We start from the raw sequence: 21,146 nt of genomic DNA, 5'->3' as shown, positions 1-21,146 counted from the left end.
CCCAGGTCTCCACACAGAATCACAGGTGAAATAATTAGCTCCACCTGTGATCTTTTAAAATCTGTCAGTGAATAATGAGTGCACCTGTGCACCTGCTGGGTGACCTGGAAAACATGTACTGTTGGGGGTCCTTGAGGACCGAGGCTGAAAACCACTGTTCTAGAAGATAATAGATAGTATCTGATTGGTTGCCCATAGCAACATCCCATGTGAAAACTCCCATCTTTGTAAATATCAGCACTGGACTTGCAAAGGATAAAACGACTAGTGAGATGTTTCCTATTCAACATATTGGTACATGAGCTTTATCAAGAACATTCCTGGATAAAGGTCGTGGACCGAAACGTTACACAGGAACTGGCTCACTAGTCGTTTTATCCATTACTAGTCCAGTGAGTGCTGCTGTTTATGAGGATTTTTCCTGCTGTGAGGGCACCCGGCAAGTAAACCTTTAACCATACGGAGTACCTTTACACCATGCAAATATTAGGTTATATAATATATTTTCTATATTAGTAATATTTAAAAAGTGCAGGGAATCAGTACATAAAATAGAGCACAAATATTGAAAAGTCCAATTATGTGTGTTGAAAGTGCAAACAGAGTGCTTTTGGACACTGATGTAGGAAAAGTGAACATAGACCACCAAGACAGCTTTACATTATGCCATCCAAAATAGAAATACCAAGACAATAAAACTACTTCTGGGCAATGGCACAAATCCAGAAATTCCAGATGAAAATTCTAAGACCATTCTGGATATTTCCCTTTGGAAGAGGCAGCCTCAGTAAACATATCGCAATACTGCAAGCAGGACAAAATGGGGAATGTCTGTAATACAGAAAGCTCCGATATATGGAACTGGATCTGTTGGGGGAAGTTGAACACTTGAAAGCTGAAAAGAACCCACAGGATCATCTTGTCTGCCCTATTTTGGGGGTTATTCAGGTTTTTTTGCAAAAGCAAACTCCTTTAATTAACAAAACCATGTTCACTGTAGGTGGGGCATATGTAACGTGCATAGAGAGTTAGATTTGGGTGAGTTATTTTGTTTCTGTGCAGGGTAAATACTGGCTGCTTTAATTTTTCACTGCAATTTAGCACAACCCACCCAAATGTAACTCTCTCTGCACATGTTACATCTGCCCCACCTGCAGTGCACATGGTTTTGTCGATTTGAGAAAAAAATCTGCTTTTGCGATCAAGTATGAATTAGGCACAATATATATTTTGAGTTTTGACCTCTGGACACATGCTAAATCTGCTCCAGCTGCAGTGCACATGGTTTTTCCCATTAGAGAGAGATTTTGCTTTTGTGAGCCAACCTGAATTAGGCCCATAGTGGCCAGAGATATAGTACAAACAAAATAACTGCTGTCATTTTTCGAACACAACATGTAACATGGTAGCTAGAAGCTGATTGGCTGGTACTTTATCTCCAGCCAAGCCTTAGGACACTTTCTTAGTTTACTTTACATTTTCTGCTTTCTCCATGTTTCTTGTATGCACCAGTGTACAATAAGGGGAAAGATGCTCCAATATACCAGCCCTGCAATACAAGGGATGCACCAATCACATTGTCATCACGCTCTTTTAAAAGTAAACCTATGGATTAGTTGGTCTAGATGGCGGTGGTGATAACCTGCTTGTGGGAGGAGATGGGCAGATTTTTGCTAAATTACTTGGCATCGTAATGTCACCCACACGGAAAAACATTATGTGCTTACAAGTCACAATATTTAAATACACTTCAGGTGCTGGAAATTGTACATTGAAAGAGTTACGGTCACCACCTTTCACATACAGCAGTTTTGCCCAGTGTTCTCTCTAAAACTGGCACATTTATTTAATTAACAATTATAAAATCTGGTGCAGCTTTCGATTGGTCCTCATCCTTTACATTGTGCAAGTGCATCTCTAAATACTAATCAAAGGTCTAACTACGATAGACTAATATGTACCTACTGCATACATATGTACATTTAAGAAGTAAACCCTTTGAGTGCCAACGTTGCTGTGAGAGATCCTCAAAATAGCAGCTAAAAATGCCAGCGCCGCTCACAGCGACTGTTCTTTTTTTGGGTGCAATATTTAACTAAACATCAATGAAATGACTTGGCCGTATTTGTATTTAATTTACACTAAAAGAACAGTCGCTGTGAGGGGCGCTGGCATTTTTTAGCGTATACTTTGAGGATCTCTCACAGCAACATTGACACTCAAAGGGTTAAGTGTTTTCATCCAATCATCTGATTTGCTGCTGCTTTATGTACAACACAACCACAAACATTAGATACAGATTTTATTTCTTAACCACTTTTAAAATAGAACTCTTTGGCAGAGAAACAGCTGAACAGGACAGTTGTAACAAGTTAGATTAGGACAGGTACAAAGCAATCCTCAAGAATCCTGTAAAATACAACATGCTGTAATGGCTTCTTAGATCTGACCTTTAGTGTTAATCACTTGTAACCCTGTGTTTGTTTATTCATAACCATTTTAAATCATGTCAGAAAACGGAAAATACAGTAACATATACTGAATAAAGTGCTATTAAATTCTGAATGTGTACATTTACATACATGTAAACCTATGTTTTGTAGTGTACATACTATATATTATTAGATTGCTTAAATTGACCTAAATGAAAAATTAATACAATAATAATTCAAGCAACATTGCTATCAAATGCCGTAAACAACAATGACAGGTGACTGGTGTATAAATCGTTCTAGAGCTCTACTTAACATTGTAAATACACACGGTTACTGTCTGGGGTAGATGTACGAAGCAGTGATAAGGGAGGAGGAGTGAGCCGGAGGAGAAGTGGCCCATGGCAACCAATCAGCGCTGAAATAACATCTATAATTTGCATAATATAAAATTATACAGAGCAGCTGATTGGTCGCCATGGGACACATCCTCCCTTATCACTCCTTCATACATCTACCCCTCATTCTTTTATACATTGCTGGCTGCATTTTCCATCACAGTGGAAGCCATTCAATAACAAAAGTTCTGCATGAATATAAGCATAATTTAAAGGGACATATGACATATTCTATACAGGACAGGTGGAGTAGTTACACATAGCTAGCATTCGGCTACTACCTATCATTTTATAGAATTTACTTGATAAGAAAGCTAAAAGCTTCGCTATGGGCATCTTTCTGTCCTCTTTAGAAGGTTGTATACACTGAGATACACCCAAGTTCTGGCTGTAATAAAACCCCTCTAAAATACTAGAGGGTTCTCCACTAGCTGTCTCATGCCGAGTAATGGCAGCCAGGAGCAGGACATCACAACAAATACATGAAGGAGTGCAGGGTTTAAAAACGACACACATCGGTAGTGTTTAGTTACAAAAATATATTAGACTTCTTCAGACATATTTAGTTAAAAATGACACTGTTTTGCAGACGTGAGCACCACAACCCTGGAGTTATATACTGGTTGGCTCACCATACAAAACACAGAATGAATACAGCAGGACTAAACATGAACTATTTAAAATAAACTCCTTTGTTTCTCCCTTTCTCATAGGATAGGTAATGCACTTCCACCTACAGTCTTTAAAGCACATTTACCCATAGAACATGTTACCGGGAGGTATAACTAAGATATTGTTATCAATAATAAAAGTCAAATGTTGTCACCCCATGTAACTGGGGGAGCTACATTCTAGAACATGTGGAGAACACGTAACAGAACACATTATCACATAGGTGCTTTGGTCCAAGCATTGTTAGACATAGATAGAGTGTGCTTCGGTCAGTTGCTTGATGAGGAACATTTTGTCTCTGCTCTCCTGGAAACAAACATAGAACACTTCTTAGCCAAACGTCATTGTATGTTATAGTAACTTGCTAAAACTGTTATTATCTGAGCCACTCGTGATTAGAGAAAACAGCGATTCTCCAGGCAAAAAACAAGATTATTCTCACCAACATAAACATTGGAACTTATTCAGACCTGATCGCAGGACAAATTTGTTCTCAAAATGGGCAACACCATGCTGCGCTGCCGGTGAGGCAAATGTAATATGTGCAGAGTTAGATTTGGGCAAGTTATATTGTTTCTGTGCAGGGTAAATACTGGCTGCTTTATTTTACACTGCAATTTAGATTTCCGTTTCAACACACACACACACACACCACCCAATTGTAACTATTTGCACATGTTACATCTGCCCCACCTGCAATGCACATGGCTTTGCCCATTTTGAGAACAAATTTGCCCTGCGACCAGGTCTGAATTAGGCCCATTGCCTGCAATTATCATGCTGTGGAACCATTCTGTAGCTGATGGGTGGGTTACTTTATTATATATTTCAGTGATCCAGTTCTAGCCCTGATGTATGTTATGGTGCAGAGCAACTTGCACATATCAATTAATTTAGTCAGAATGTTATAATTATCATTTAGTTATAATCAAATACGATTTGTGCCAGAAAAATTCAACCCTACTTAACTCTACCCATAATGACCGTGTATAAGGATTACTGAAAGCCCTAATTTGTGGTGTTTTTTTTATTAATGCAGCAGCGTGCTTCTCTGCCTAGTTGATGCATCACACCACATTGCTTTTACCATTGTGAGCCTGGACAGAATACAGAATCCTAATACAGTAGATCACCGTTACACTACCACTTTCACACTTCACGAGTAGCATGTGTCCAAAGTATCAGATTCTTACCATGACCAGATGTTCCTGCAGCTGCTCCACCACCCTCTTGTGTGCACCCACCAATGCCATGAAGTAGAACATGACCAGGCTGCAGAGAGAGAGAGAATACGACCATTGTTTGTCATTTAGTGAAATAAGTGACTCGGTTAATTTGATTACTGTCCATCTTTGTTAAGGATCCTTCCCTCAGTTACTGTCGCTACTGTACCTAATGACTGACCCTAATGAGCCATTGCTGGATTTGCACTTTAACAGACATGAAGGGTTGAGAGTTGAAACAAAAAAAGATATATCTTGGAAAATAGCGCCATTTGTGATTAGGATTTTAGGGATCATGGATGTGCAACCAGTCAAGAATACACAAAAAATAATTCCCTATAAAAATAACAAAACTCCTTATAGAACTACTCACGGAGGGTAGACTTATAAATGATATGTTTTTGGGCCTGATGGTATTAAATTATAAATTTCAGACAAAAATAAGTGTACACATTAATATAGCTTTTATTTCTATTAATCACTAGAGGCATACTCGAAAAGATTTTGGAAAAACTTACCAGGACAACATAAAAAATGGAACAGCGAAGGATTCTGATACAATGACATAAATGGTCTTCTTAAGACCTTCCGGAAACTGGGCCACAGTGCTTGGAATGATTTGCCAGGACGTGTTATAGTTCAGGAACGGACCACATGCTTTAGAAGCTGGTATTCTGCGGATTGAATCATACATTAGTCTTCTGCTGATAGCATTGGTGGGTACAGAGACCAGACTATAGGGAAAGCCTTACTTACTGGGCAATTCCAATTCCCACAGGGACGCATGCCAGGATGAGGCCAATCAGTAGTATCACCTGGAAGAAGAAATTGGAGCTGGAGGCACGGAAAGGCCTAGTAGCCGGTCTACAGTTTTCCATTAGGGTAATCTGAAGAAAAAAACATATATACACGCATATATTAATAATAAATACACATGCCATAAATGTTCATTAATTCACTACAGACAATTCTGCACTGGGATATAAGTCATATATATAAATTTCTACCTTTTTAATATAAAATATAATGAAATACTTTAAAGCTGCTATGGCTGGAAGAAGTGGGGAATAGAAGGTTCCAATCCAGCAGATTGTCTGTCCATACACAATCTCCAATACATTCTGGGGGATCTCAAACTCCTGCTGGCCCCACCACTGAATTGGTTTCCATGCGCAATAGGTGACCAACAACCTAAAACACAGAGAGCAATGGTTATCTTATATGTGTGGTACCATGCTAATCCATTTGTCGGTCCATCATTTCTAACTCACAATGTACCACCGGTTCGGATGCAATCAATCATTTTAACATAGCAGTGCTGAACCACAACATTTATTGTTGAATCACTACAGACACAACACACCTATGAGGATCACATCTGCAACTAATGTGGTTAAAAGATGTGATGTGATGCCCCTTGAGATGTCCAGGAGTTTTCCTGGTGGCAGGATTACATACGATATATCGTATGCGGTCCTTTTACATGCAATATATCGTATGCGATCCCATTACTCCCACTGCTGGGAGGCGGTCTGTGTCAGAGTCGAATGTGCAGCAGGTCCGATCTCCGACTCTAATCAGATGCAAACGGGACTGCCCATCGGATCGGATTGTTGTCAGATTCGGGTGAAAAGTGGCCAAATCCCACTACTGTAATGGCCAGCTTTACATAGTTTTACGCATTAGGCTAAAAAAAAAAAAAAGCATAAAAGTTTATCAAAACCCTGCATTCACTACCTGTCAGAATGTTTCCCACATATGGGCCCACATTCCTGAAAAGTACATATCAGTAATCATGCAACCAAAACATACTTGCTAACAATGACATATCCTATACAATAAAAGGCTAATGCTGCTCCTCCCCTCTATGGGGGGGGGGTTTACAGTGTTTATTACACTGGCGGTCACAAGATGGCATTCGATTCTGCAATTCAAGTGTTGCTCCGTACAGGCACGCACAACTGCAAGCGCTGAAATTACTGTTGTGTTATTTTGTCATTTTGACTGGCTGGTAACTAGTATGATTACATTACACCATAATATAATTTTGTGCCACATGTTAAGGTGCCCATACACGCACCGATTTCCCGAAACTTTTTGTGCTAAATCGCATCGCAGTGCATGCGATGCGATGAAAAGACAGTACAAAAAGTATGTGCAGCACATACTTTTTGTACTGTACGATGAGATGCCCGGACAATCGGTGCGTGTATGGGCACATTTACATACTGCTCTTCTTTACTCTGTGGGCGAGCGAAACCGCACTTCGTTAAAACGACTTTAGGACATGTATATGTATTATGTTTACTTTAATGAATTGTCAAAATGTAGCATTGTAGCACTTTGTATACAGATTCAAACTCACTCGCACACATATATAAGTTTGACCTATCAAATTAATCATTGCAATTTTTTCATATAATACTGTGATTAAGACGTACTTATTTAGACGAAAAGATTCCTGGTCAAGTCTAACCAGACCTGGTGCCCCAAGAAGGGACATTTTAATGTGTTAATATATGAAATGGAGGCACTATAGTGTGGAATTTAAACTGGTACACTGGCACGTGACTTAATTTCAACTGGAAAGCAATGTTGTGGCACAGTATGAACATGGGACAGTGTAATGTGGCATAATTTGAACTGGGGACTGTATATCATAATATGAATTGGGGATAATGTGCATACTTTGCACTGGTAACCCTACAATGTGACATCATGTCATCTAGTTCTCTAGAGAACATTATGTAATATAAAAAAAAAAATAGAGCACTACTATGCAGCATAATATCAACTAGGGCACTACTATGTTTCGGAACATAAAACTGAACACAGGGTGTTCTCACTCGTGTTGCTTTACAACAACAGCCTTTGAAAATTTTAAGCTAACACGTTGCTCTATTTTTGAGATAAGAATTGTTATGATGCACGGGAAAAACACAACTTCTTCCAATGTTCTGTGACAGCGAACTGTGTGAGAGGGGTGAACCTTACCAAATAGTTTGGGGATAGTCCAAGGTCAATGTTGTGGTAATGTTTATTATGCCATGTGGTATGGTTTATTTATTTATTTTTAAATACTTGCTATTTATTAGCCACACCTTGTGACGCTTTACCGTTAATTGCTTATATTCCGTATACTCTCTAATGCAGTTCTAGATCGAACTATGGTTTATGTAGTACTCTTTCTGCAGTTTACAGATGTATAGCTCTAATGTAGTCGCTAAGTTTTGTCACATATAGCTCTTTTGCAGTTTCTAGCTGTGCGCAGTTTAAGCCTTTTTCCTGTGAATTTTTATATTTTGACTAGTATATAGCCGTGTCCTTAAGGTTTTTTTTGCAGTCCCGTTGCAAAAGGATAGTTTAATAGTGGTAAAGGTAAATGTGTGTGCAATGTTAAAAATAGTGGTTTATTTTGAGTGATAGGAAAGGATAGTCTGTGCTGACATTACCTTTGTTATTTATGTATAGAACACAGTATATCTGTATATGCTAGAGATGTAGTTGCTGAAGTTTTCCCTAGAGCGGCATCCTCTGGGAAATGCAGCAGCAGTGAGCTCCTCTCCTACACCAAGCTTCTGGATTTTTTGTTTGTCAAGGGAAACCAACATTGTGATCTAAAATTTGGTCACATCTCTGTGGACTCCCTATAGGGTTTCAATTCTCATCGGCATGAACTCATGGGAAAAGGAGGTTTACTTTGGAAGCATAATTTAATTCAATGACTTTGCAGAATGAGATTACAGCAAAGTAGGTGATATCGGTATACGCTTGGCTAATTAATTCTCTCCGGTGGTGGCTGAGGGAGGAGAATATCAGCAAGGGCCATCTCTTGACAGTGGTAATTCGGGAGTTATGCTGGTGATTTTTTCAACTTAAAAAAACCATGAGTGAGTGTTAAACCTGGAACCAAGCATAGATTCAGTTTATCAGTGATGTGGTAGCAGTTGCCAGATTCTTGAGTCTAGTTTTTAGAGTAGGACTTGCAGTGAAATAGTGATGGGCTAGAAGCTTAAATGCATTGACCAATCCTTTAGCTAAAACTCCACTATTTATTTAATTATTTGTGTATTAAAGAGATTGTTGAGCCCACTGTTTCTCATTAGAAATCAGTGCTAGTGGGCTGTGGAGATCGCTTGGTACCCTACTAGAGGGAACCACACAAAAATGTACCTCATCAATAGCGAATATGCACCCTATAGAATTTTTAACATATATACTCGTGATATAAAAACCCGTACTTCTTTTATATATTGATTCAATATAAAAGAATTAAGAATTGTTCTATAAATATATATATATATATATATATATATATATATATATATATATAGATAGATAGATAGATAGATAGTGAAGTTTTTGCTAAAGGATTGGTCAATGCATAAATACAGCACATGAGGTTTTAAGAAACCGACGTTTCAAGGTCCGTAGACCTTTTTATCAAGGTGCTGGTGAGAACTGAAACGTTGTCATACTTCTATGGCTACTTGAGTTTTTATTAATGTTTATCCGAGTGCCGCACCATCTCCGCCTTCTGTTACTAATCCTGTAAAGGCACCGGATTGAGTATTTGATTACAGTGGGAGTGCCGAACCTTCGTATATATCGTATATATAGTCCAAGGGGAGAAATTCTCCCCTTACTAGTGCCGGGCGCGACAGGGCAGCTATGCCCCCACCCTCTTATAGTACAACTCAGCACATGGGGCAGATGCAAACTGCAGAGCTGCGCTGGTGAAAGCATGCATATAGGAAACACAGCAACCGGTCACAGCCCAGCGCTGCCTCAGCAGGCTGTGGCCACTCTTACCTGACCCAGTGGGGGACGGTGGAGAACCAGGGACTACAGTGATTTAATTGCTCCCCGTGCAGAGTCTGAGAGACCCTCACTCTAGAATCCTTCATAAACAGACTCAAGACTTTCCTGTCTACTTAAGCATTTTTGTGATTCCTTAAGTATAGTTTATGAAAAGCTTTTCTGTACTTCATTGTTCCTGTACTGTATTAGGTACTTGTGTATTATCAAGGCGCCCATCGCATCGCAGACCATAAGGCATGCGATGGTATGCGATGCGATGCCCCGCAATGTTCCCCAATGTCATACAATGTTAAAATTGTATGGCATTGTATATGGCATACAATGCCATACAATGCGATGCGATTATAAATTGTTTAAGCACCCTAATGGGTGTTTACAATGTTAAATGCACCCCCACGCCACCCCCAGTATGAACGTGAACCCGAAGCGTGGCGAGCGCCGCAAGCCCGTGAGAGGCGGCGGTATGCGTCCTACGACCTTTTCATACCCCCACTATCCACTTCGGCGTAGAGTTGATTCTATATAGTGTGGCGAGCGCAGCGAGCCACCAAGCCCGAAGCGTGGTGAGCGCAGCGAGCCCTGTGAGGGGACGCGCATAACTTCACAGGTATACGCCTCCGCTTGCCACGCTTCGGGCTCGCTGCGCTCGCCACACTATATATTATAAACTCGACGCCGACGTGGATAGTGGGGGTATGAAAAGGTCGGAGGACACGTACCGCTGTGCTCACCACGCTTCGGGTTCACGTTCATACTGGGGGGTGGCGTGGGGGTGCATTTAACATTGTAAGCACCCACTAGGGTGCTTAAAAGCACCCATTAGGGTGCTTATACAATTTAACATCGTATAGGGGGCTTACATCGCATCGCAGTGCATCGGGTGTATGGCATGCGACGAAAAATCGTGCGACTTAATATCGGGGGGCGCCGTGATAATACACAAGTACCCTGTATTACATTTATTTTTCTGTTAAGCACCTCGAGTTCTATTGGTGAAAGAGTGCTATATAAATAAAATTATGATAATATTATTTTATTAATAATAATAATAATAATAATAATGTGAGAGGAGAGCTTACGGAAATGTTTAGCTAACCTCACTCTGTTTCTACTTGTCGCCTGTAATAGGCCTTAAGCGCCTATTAAAAAGTAAAATAAAAATAAACCATGCCTAGCTAAAAACTAGGAGGAAATAAAAAAGTGTGCCTTTCTTCCAGGGCACAAAAGCTAGACGGAGGCTCTGCTGGAGGTGGGACGGTTAGAGGGGTAGGAATCAGCTTTTAGTGTTTTTGGTGCATAATCTCCATAGCCCACACTCAGAGGTAATGTCAGTGTCCTCCAGATGGATGATAGAGGAATCATATGTTTTTTTCTCCACAGCTTAGAAAATCTCACCTTAAATCTAAATTCCCCATACATTAGGCTGACTTGTCCCAAGGACAAGTCGGCCCTGATGTCCCGAGCTCCCCCCGGCAGAGCTCACTAAGACTTGATGTGCCATTTTTCTTACATGTGATAAGCCCGGGAAGCTGCAGACAGGGGGGTGGCAGAAATTAAGAATCCTATTCAAAAGACTGGGGTGATTGGGAGTCTTTTGAATAGGATTTTTGAATTCTTCCCGCCACACACTGGACCCCCCTTGGCGCCTGCCAGACCCCGCTCCCTGCCACACTGTATCGGATGCGATACATTGCGAGTGCTAAGCGGATGGCTGCACATAAATCGTATCTTATGTGCAGCCCGTCTGACTTCCGACTCTGCGAATCGCATGTCATACACTTGCAATTTAGGGCGATTTCACCAAATTTCTAAGCCCGATCTACTGGAATTGGGTGAAAATCAGACCCAAATTGTGTAGTGTATGGGGGCCTTAAGGCAGTGGTTTAATTACCATGTGTGCAAGGGGAGCAACTTCTATGGGGCCTGGGCTACTTCCCGGGCACACCACTTTTCCTACACCGAGTCAGGCACAGACTGGGTCACCAGGATTCATCTTGAGTCACCTGTCAGCTAGCGCTCAAGGCACCCAGATGGCTACAAAAGTTAGAACAGTTGCACATGGGATTTTTAGTTCATCCTTTACTGATCAGAGAAGCAATAGTACCTCACCTGTGCACAATTGTAGAAATCCATAAACCACAACCTGTTGAGGACTAGAGGTGAGAACTCCTAGCCTAACAATATAATTCATGTTTTGTACAGAGGTGGGTATAGCGCTCAAGTACTAATGTGCGAAGGGGCTGCAGACCCAGAGTGGTCCAAACTCTAGATATGAAAATATGCAAACAGGGGGGTGCTGCGCTCACCTTCTGAGGTGCTCACACAGCTGATGTTGACTGGGAGCACTTCTATATGTGACCTTAATTGACTCAGTATGGTGTGAACTGAAAAAGAGGACAATGTATATTGGTGAATAAGTATATTTATTTAAACTTGTGGGTGGAAGGATGGGGGATGGGGTAACGAGCCGTGTAGCTTCCACTCGTTAAGAGTGGTGTCCGCTGTCGGCCAAGTGTGGGAAGAAAGGGGGGGGAAGGGCGCAGGTAGAACAGTCACTAACTGCGGTGGGTTTAAAACGAAAAAAAGTGAAGAAAAACAGTCCCGGTACTGTCCACAGTAGAATGGTATGGAGATGTCACTGGAGGCTGGCGTCCCAGCAGCTCACAGTGGTGCATTCAACATACCTTAATGCTGCCGCAGTTGCGGGAGTGTTCAGGTGCTTGTGGCCGCAATAATTCCGGGCGTCCTGCTTGGTGTAGGGAGAGACGCCGGCAGATGGTCCACGCTGTTGCGCTCCGTGCGCCGGCGGGTGCCGGATGATGCAGGATGACGTTTCTAACACGGCGCACAGGAGCAGCGTGCGCTCTACTCACTAGGAGGAGACTTAGGATGTGATGACTGGAGATGTTGGTGGGTGTGATCCCAACGCGTTTCAGCCGGGGTTCGGCCTTTTTCAACTGCAGCAGCATTAAGGTATGTTGAATGCACCACTGTGAGCTGCTGGGACGCCAGCCTCCAGTGACATCTCCATACCATTCTACTGTGGACAGTACCGGGACTGTTTTTCTTCACTTTTTTTCGTTTTAAACCCACCGCAGTTAGTGACTGTTCTACCTGCGCCCTTCCCCCCCCTTTCTTCCCACACTTGGCCGACAGCGGACACCACTCTTAACGAGTGGAAGCTACACGGCTCGTTACCCCATCCCCCATCCTTCCACCCACAAGTTTAAATAAATATACTTATTCACCAATATACATTGTCCTCTTTTTCAGTTCACACCATACTGAGTCAATTAAGGTCACATATAGAAGTGCTCCCAGTCAACATCAGCTGTGTGAGCACCTCAATATAATTCATGTATTCAGTGTCCCACTGCATAGAAGTCTGATGTATTTTAATATAGCATACTAGTAAGCCTGCTCGAAGCAAATGCTTTGAAAGCTAGTCTGCTACCTTGTGATTGCCTCTGTGTTTGTGCATGTGTGAAAAAGATATAGTTTCACTCGCTGCCAACAATCAGACACTAGACATATACTATATAGATGATGCACCTTGTCATCTAATTCCAAAACTGTTCCCACCCAAATAAAAACAGCAAACTTACTTTCTTGGGAATTCAATAAAAATTGTTATTGACACAATTATTATAAAGTCAAACATCATAAGCTTGTACATTTCTTGTCCCACTCTTGATTCCCAGCACTGTAAAAAGACAAAAATAAACAGTAGTTATAAATAATGACACACGTTAAATAAAAAATATATATTTTTATAGTATAGGATGTTTCAATTTAATTTGTCCAAACTGGTGTGAAACTTAACAATGAAACCATTTTTATTCATCTTAATGATCACCTTATATATATATTTTTTTTACACAACATTTTTTTATTTGTATTTATATAACACATGTGAGCGAAGCTGGCATTTTTGATGTTAAACTCTGGATATTTTGATCTGGCTATTTATATTGTACAGTATTAGTTCAGAATTATATTACAATTTAAGGTTTCTATCCGAACATAGTAATGATACTGTCTATGTGTATATTTAAATGTTTTTTGTGTTGTTTTTTTTATTGTGAGTGGCGTACATTACCCTTCTTACCTATAATATTTGTTGACATGTGTATTTGCTCTGGTAGAGAAGGACGGAACACCCCAGGTATTTGGGTTCTTTATATTTCTGTATTAAGAATTTCTTATTACTGAATGCAGTGAAATAACTTATGATGGGTGGGCCCAGGTGCAAAAATGTGCTTGGTTCTCCCTCATCTACATCACCCTAAGCTATAACATGCCACATGTTAGAGGGATAGAGGGGGAGGACCGGCCATGGGGACCGGGTAGGTGGGGAACGGCAGCAGGAAGCTCCATCGGAACAGGGCGCACAAGCGCCGCGTGCGCCCCCTTCCGATGGCTGGCAGGGTCTGGCGATTCTATCGCCAGCACCTGCAAGCATAAGATGGGCTCCATCTGTAGCTCAAGCAGCATAACAATATAAAATGATTCTGCAGCAGTGTCCATTATCTTGGCTTACCGGGTAGTCTTTATAGTTGTAGCCACAAGGCTGGCAGCTGTTTTTCGAGCATGAAGTGATTTTAGTCCATAAGGAGATAAGCAGTATAGCAATGCTAGCCAACCGTACAAACACACACCTACAAGACAGTATTTCAAGACCAATGAGCTCATTTTACAGGTAAAAAAAAAAAGGTACTTGTTTCCTAGCACGGCCACAATCGGGAGTAATCGTGTACCTTAACTTAAGGTACACGATTACCCCCGATGGACCCGATTTCCTTTGAAATCAGGTCCATTTGGCCGGCTAGGATAAAATATCGGGGGCATCGCGTCGGTCGGGACCGTTAACAATGGTCCCGACGCGATGCCCGCGATTTCCCCATAGGCTTCAATGTTAAAAAATATTTTAACATTGAAATCGTGTCGGGAAAGGTAAAATATCGGGGGCATCGCGTCGGTCGGGACCATTAACAATGGTCACGACGCGATGCCCCCGATTTTTCCATCGGGTTCAATGTTAAAATATTTTTTGACATTGAAATAGTGAAAAAATGTGAAAAATGTGAAATGGGCCAATATGACCCATTTCACATTATAGATGTCCCCGTCGTCACCCCACGATAGACGCCAACCCGAAGCGTGGCGAGCGCAGCGAGCCCGCGAGGGGCGGCGGTGCGCGTCCTCCGACCTTTTCATTCCCCTACTATCCACGTCGGCGTGGAGTTGAGAATAGAATAGTGTGGCGAGCGCAGCGAGCCACCGAGCCCGAAGCGTGGCGAGCGCAGCGAGCCCCGCGAGGGGACGCGGATACCTTCACAGTTATACGCGTCCCCTCGCGGGCTTCACAGGTGTCCGTGGCGACGCGGACACCTGTGAAGTCCGCGAAGGGACGCGTTTACCTGTGAAGGTATCCGCGTCCCCTCGCCACGCTTCGGGCTCGGTGGCTCGCTGCGCTCGCCACACTATTCTATTCTCAACTCCACGCCGACGTGGATAGTAGGGGAATGAAAAGGTCGGAGGACGCGCACCGCCGCCCCTCGGGGGCTCGCTGCGCTCGCCACGCTTCGGGTTGGCGTCTATCGTGGGGTGCGGTGTACGCCGTTAAATTTGGGGGGGTTGGGAATATTTTTACATTGAATTCAATGTAAAATCGGGTCCCAGGGACCCGATTTACATTTCATTAAAAAAAAAAATCGGGTCCAAAATCGGTCGGTCGCGTCGATCGCATCGCATGCGACCAAATCGCATGCGACCAAATCGCATGCGATGCGATCGACCCGATTTTTCCGACACGACCACCCCGATGTAAATCGGTGTGGCCGTGCTAGGAAACAAGTACCAAAAAAACATTTACATGTGTACTGCATTTCCTTATTAATAGTAAATAACTGTTACAATGTGATTTACTATTATGTCTTGCACTTTATCAGTAGCAAACGTTTGCCACAGTGCAGTCTTATCAGATGATCTCATCTTACGCTTTATCCAGTATAAAATCAAAGGATAATGCTGCTGTTCATCTCTATGGCATCTGACGGAACAATTCAAGTGTTGCTTTATTCGTGTGCGCGCAGCTGCCGTCGTTCACATTACGGTTATGTTGTTCCATCATTTTCCGTTTCTCATATTACACAGCATTGCAGACTGCCCTATGGCACCATATGTATACAAGAGCAGGAAGGTGGACAAACATCACATATAAAGCATCCTCTGTAGGCCTTTAATAAATTCAGTTTTTGATTACAATTCTGATTAGTTTCTACTCATGATCACTTGAAAACAAAGTTTATGATCTGATCCAATATAATGTTGTAATGAAACACTAATTACATTAAGGTTTCCTATGTACAGAAATAAAAGACACTCATCCCCCAATGAAGTAGTCCAGCGAGACCGCACCATTCCCTCATGACCTACTATGCAAGCCACAAACAGAGTTACTGTAGCTTTGTAATTACCTTATAAGTGTAAAGCGGATCTCAAAGGCTGGAGAATAATCTTCATATCGTACAATATATTCAAAGATGATTGGCGTGATGATGTTGGCAATGGTGATTACAACAGATGGTAGATATTCCACCAGCAAGCTCAGTGTGTCCGTTGTTTGGGAGCTCATCTGTGTATATATGAGAAAGAGATTCGTTATACAGGTTGAGTATTCCTTATCCAAATTATTCCGAAAACCATAGTCTCCGTAATGTACTTTTTTTTTTTAAACTAAAAACCTTTTTTGCTAAAAACCGACTGGGTACATCTGTAACGGGCTCTACGGGGAAATTATATGTAACTGGCACTAAATATGTGTAAGAAAATGATTGCTTGGCATTCAAATGCAGTAGTTAGTATACAAACTTTGTTTCATGTTTTACAACTTTGTTTCATGCACAAATAAAATATATTTGTGTGTAGTTCGTGTGTTTGAGGTGCTTATACAGGTAGAGTCTCCCATATTCGTAGATCTCTTATCCGAAATATTCCCAAAAAAGTATTTTTTTTTCTCTAGAATATTTCTTATTTTTTTTTGTCGTTCTCCCTCATCTACATCTCCCCAAGCTATACATGCCACATGTTAGAGGGTTAGAGGGGGGGGGGGGGGGGACCGGCCATGGAAACCGGGTAGGTGGCGGACGGCAGCAGGAAGCTCCATCATACTGTTTCATACTCACCAAGTCCCCTGATGTCTACGGTGGCCTTCAGGATCTTCTTCAGTGGTCCCAGGAGTGCACTGCGTGAGTGCGTGGGCGCGCCGGTGACAATAGAGGGGTGCTAAAGAGTATCCTGAAGGCCGTCCTATATGCAGGGGGACCATCAGGGGGACCAGGTAGTAAGTATATGAAAAAAAAATTATATTCCAAAAAACGTACAAATCCCTTATCCGAAATGCTCGTGGTCCCGAACATTTCGGATAAGGGATACTCAACTGGTACAACATAAATGCAAGTCACCTCATTCAACTATAAAAATATTCCAAAATATGGAATAATCCGTTATCCAAAATGCTTCTGGTCCTGAGCATTTTGGATAAGGAATACTCAACCTGTACAAAAAAAAAGAGCAGAGGACTAGCACATACACATAATAACAATAGGATTAGCATAAACATTTATGGTTCTCCTGGGTTAATACTCACAGCAGTGTTTTCTTGTGAATAGGCTGTAGCTAAGTAGATTGCATAAAAACAGACACCTAATACAATGATGACAATAATATTCAAAAACAATCGCAAGAAACAGATTTTAATGGTATCTCCTTGTGTCCGCTTCTGTTTCCTTTGACGTATTTTTTCTTCCGCCAGGTCTGTCTGCGAGCACAACAAAACGAATGGATATTTAATAGCATGGCACATAACTTCTTTCAGTATCTGTAGCAATGTTGTTTAAATGCAAAATATTAGTATGTTCCAAGGATTAGCTGAAATGTATTATTCTCCCTATTTATATTATACATACATACTCACAGAGCTAAATATTATAATTCAAGAGATTATGCACACTGAAAATCTATTAAAAAAAACAGTGGGAACCCCCAGACACAAAGGGGTACATTTAATAAAATGCAGAAAGTAGTGTTGCCCACATTTACCTCAAACTTTAGATATCATTTTATAGAATGTAGCAGATAAATGACAGCAGAAATCTGATTGTTATAGGCACTACTGTACCTACACTTTTGAAAAACTGTAAATTTAGCCCAAAAGCAGTGGTGTAACAACCAAGGTTGCAGGGGGTGCAGCAGCTATGTGGCCCTGGCTGCTTGGAGGGCCACAGCTCCCACTGCACCCAGTCATTGGCAAGACCCGCAGTCCCCCCACCCTCCTTGCAAAGAACGCAGCCTCCACTCATAACATAAACCCTCTTCCCCCTCCCTTGGTTCCTCCAAAGCTCTGCAGTGCATTACAGAGAATATAGCAGGAGGAGGTGTAGAGAAGCACGAGGAGTGCCACAATTTGTGGGAATTTAGAGGTGGGGCCTAATGTAGGGGGAAATGCCCATCTCCATCAGAGCCCTTTGCTGGCAACAGATAATACCCCCTCTACCTTCCCTCTTCTACCTGCCATAACATGTAATTGGGGCTCTTTCTGGCATAACATGGGTTCTGCCTGGCTTAACGTGTATAAAGGGGCTCTGTCTTTAAATGGTGTAAATGTGTTATGGGGGTCCTACCTGGCATAATGTACAATGGGGGACCTACCTAGCATAATATATGAGGGACTCTACCTGGTGTAATGGTGGCTCTATCTGGCGTATGGTGTATAAAAAGCTCTACCTGACATAATTTTACCTGACGTAATGTGTAACGGGGGTTCTGCCTGGCATAACACTTAAAATGGGCTTTACCTTGATTATTGTATGTACGGGGCTCTACCTGGCATAATGTATATGAGGGGCTCTACCTGGTGCAATGTGTAATGGCGGCTTTGCCTGGCATAATAAGTTAAATAAGCTATACTTGGTGTATTGTGTAGAAGGGCTCTACCTGGCCTAAAATATAATGGCGGTTTCTGCCTGGAGTAATGTACACAAGTGTCTTAACCTGGAGTAATGTGTATAAGGGAGCTCTACCTGGGGCTGGGGGCCATTTCAAGATTGCTATAGAGCCCACAAAGTTCTAATTAAGCCACTGACCCAAAGTCTTTGACGTGCTAAAACAACTGCATCCTGATAAATACACCAAGCCCTATTTATGTATTCCTTTCATGACTAAATCATTCTCAGGGTTTATGGCTCCAAACAATGTCATACAACATAAAACATACATTTAGCAATTGTTTGGAGACTACTATCTACAAATGGCATCAAGCTATACAGGCTTAACAGGTGCTTGAAAACATGGTAAGTAATAATCCTGATCTTTAAGCAAATACTTTTCACTTAAAAAAGGTCAAGCAGTATTCTTTACTCCTGTGGCTTAGGAAATGTAGAAATACAGGTCCTATTCATATACACAGCAATCACTGCACATCAATGACCTTGGGAGAACACAATGTGATACCAGGAAACTCACTTTCAATTCGTTGTGCAAACTGCTGTGCTTTAAACGTGCGTAGTTCTGATCTGTAATGCAGAAATCCCAGCCCGCAAATATTTTATTACAGTAACTCTGAAACCGGTCTTCATCAAGCACCAGGCTCTGTTTAAAGCCTTCTACCGCCCTAGAAGAATCAACAAACGTAAATTAGCTTTACCTACTCTGAAATCGTTGAGCGCTGAGGACAAGTCCAACTCATTCAACACTACAGTATATGAAAAATTCTGCTCATGCACTTTAGAAAAGGTAAAAACACACTTACTTAGTCCTGACAATATTTATTACTAGTGTGGAGGAGGGGATGAAGTTGGGTTGTAAAGACAATCAGAGCGGGTGAGGGCTTACCCTCTACAATAAAAAATAGGGGACTGAAACAGGGCAATGCAAAACTTTTTGAGGGCCTGTGTTTTGAGTCTCCTCTCTCTTGCTGCCCTGCCTACAGACCTCACTAGTAATGATGTGACCCAATAGTAATTACTGCCTGTGATTACCAGATAATGGGGCAGATGTATGACGGTGCATTATGGGGGAGAAGGGGTATCAGCGCACGTTATGTGCACAGATACTGCTTATCCTCCATGTATGAAGCAGCCGGTGTGTGGTAAGTGACAGGGGCGCCCTGTACATATCGGCGCTGCTATCTAAATGATAGCAGGCCGAATGTATCAACGGTCAGCATTGCTGACCGTTCTGACCGCTGCTGCTATCCATTTCACTAGCAGCAGGGTGGCAAAGCCCCATCTCAACTGAACTGCAGGGACAGCACTGTCCCTGCTGTTGGCTCTGGGCTGTGCTGGAGATCTCATGTGAGAAGCAAGATCCAGCACATGCCCAGTCCAGCTGGCGGGAAGGAGACAGCGCGTCAGTGTATACTGATGCACTATCTCCAGGAGGGGACATCGCCGGAGGGCGGAGTTTGCACTCCCCCGCTGCTTCGGCAGACAAGATGTTAATACATCTTGTCGATGTCCCTTCCTGCTTCGCCTCGTTAATGAGGCAAAGCAGGAAGTATTATAGCAGTGCTATGCACGCTATAATACATCTGCCCCAATGACACCTAACACAAAGAAAATGTTAAGGTTTCCAGAAATAGGGGTTCTAATGCCCTTGAGTCCTATTGGAGAAACAAAGCTATTTACATAAATGTATTATTAACAATATTATTATTATTTTAGATCTCCCCCCCATCTTGTGCCAAATAAATACAGTGGTGTACTCATTTAATGTGCCAGGTTCTCTAATTTTCATGGTATACCTTGTTCAGATACAATATTGTTCATATTTGGGCTTATTACCACGTGGTTTTATAAAACAACAGCACGGCAGCTTAAGAGGTTAGCCGTGCGGGATGCCTCTCACCACCTCATGCTACCGTTCCTGTCAGGAAGCAACAATTCAAGCACTTGCAGCCACCAACTGGTACAGAACGATCATGTCAGCAGGCCACGCCCCAAATGGGTTTCAACACTTTAAGCCTCCACTAGCCAATCAGGACATGATTAACATAATTATCCCTTAATCATCCTAATTAACCATTTCAGATAGGCCGTCATATTATAATCGCAGTGGCTGGAACGGTGTGGAACAGTTAACGCTGAACGATACTTCAACAGGCCATCAAATATAAGCACATAGGAAAGCTCTCGAAAGGGATAGTAACGATTTTGTTTAATTCCTGGCCAAAGAGAATATCCATGAATACAGAAGCCCCTCTAAAGCCTTCTTAGAATTTGCAACAGCCCTACAGGAGTGGTGCCAGAAAGAAATCTTGGCGGCACCCATAGAAGCAGGCACCTAAAATCTCAGAGTCTACAGCAGCTTCTCCAAAATAGGTGCTTGCCCTTTTGATGCGTACCTCAAGAGACAAGATCTTCTTTCTGCTGGTACGGGAGTTAAGCCCACCTTCAGCTCAGTAGCAGACAATTTTAGCCAGGGCAGGATGCGTGATAGCACCCGTGTTTGTGTTACAATAGGCTGTTTAAAGAAAGGTTTCAAGCTTTCAATCTGTAGGGATCCTTGAGGGAAGAACCAAATAGAGTAGGCAGGATAGA

At 42.1% G+C, this 21,146-nt stretch overlaps 1 protein-coding gene across 2 annotated transcripts in view; it reads right to left on the bottom strand.

Moving 5' to 3' along the window:
- Positions 1 to 2,289: 2,289 nt before the first annotated feature.
- Positions 2,290 to 21,146, bottom strand: part of TMC7 (transmembrane channel like 7) — a 74,714-nt gene continuing 55,857 nt past the window's right edge. For both annotated transcript variants that reach the window (XM_083153273.1, XM_083153274.1), the window contains 10 exons: positions 19,072 to 19,219; positions 17,198 to 17,368; positions 16,026 to 16,183; positions 14,087 to 14,204; positions 13,152 to 13,249; positions 5,733 to 5,916; positions 5,482 to 5,612; positions 5,244 to 5,399; positions 4,696 to 4,774; positions 2,290 to 3,808 (listed from right to left, as the gene is read on the bottom strand). In XM_083153273.1, the coding sequence (XP_083009399.1) occupies positions 3,746 to 3,808; positions 4,696 to 4,774; positions 5,244 to 5,399; positions 5,482 to 5,612; positions 5,733 to 5,916; positions 13,152 to 13,249; positions 14,087 to 14,204; positions 16,026 to 16,183; positions 17,198 to 17,368; positions 19,072 to 19,219 (1,306 nt within the window). In that variant the 3' untranslated portion in view covers positions 2,290 to 3,745. The remainder of the gene's footprint in view (positions 3,809 to 4,695; positions 4,775 to 5,243; positions 5,400 to 5,481; positions 5,613 to 5,732; positions 5,917 to 13,151; positions 13,250 to 14,086; positions 14,205 to 16,025; positions 16,184 to 17,197; positions 17,369 to 19,071; positions 19,220 to 21,146) is intronic.

The sequence above is a fragment of the Crinia signifera genome, chromosome 7 (genome assembly GCF_055691185.1).
Source record: "Crinia signifera chromosome 7, ASM5569118v1, whole genome shotgun sequence".
In the NCBI taxonomy this organism is placed as follows: domain Eukaryota; kingdom Metazoa; phylum Chordata; class Amphibia; order Anura; family Myobatrachidae; genus Crinia; species Crinia signifera.
The sequence above is the reverse complement of the archived record's forward strand: the minus strand, read 5'-3'. Positions and strand labels throughout refer to the sequence as shown.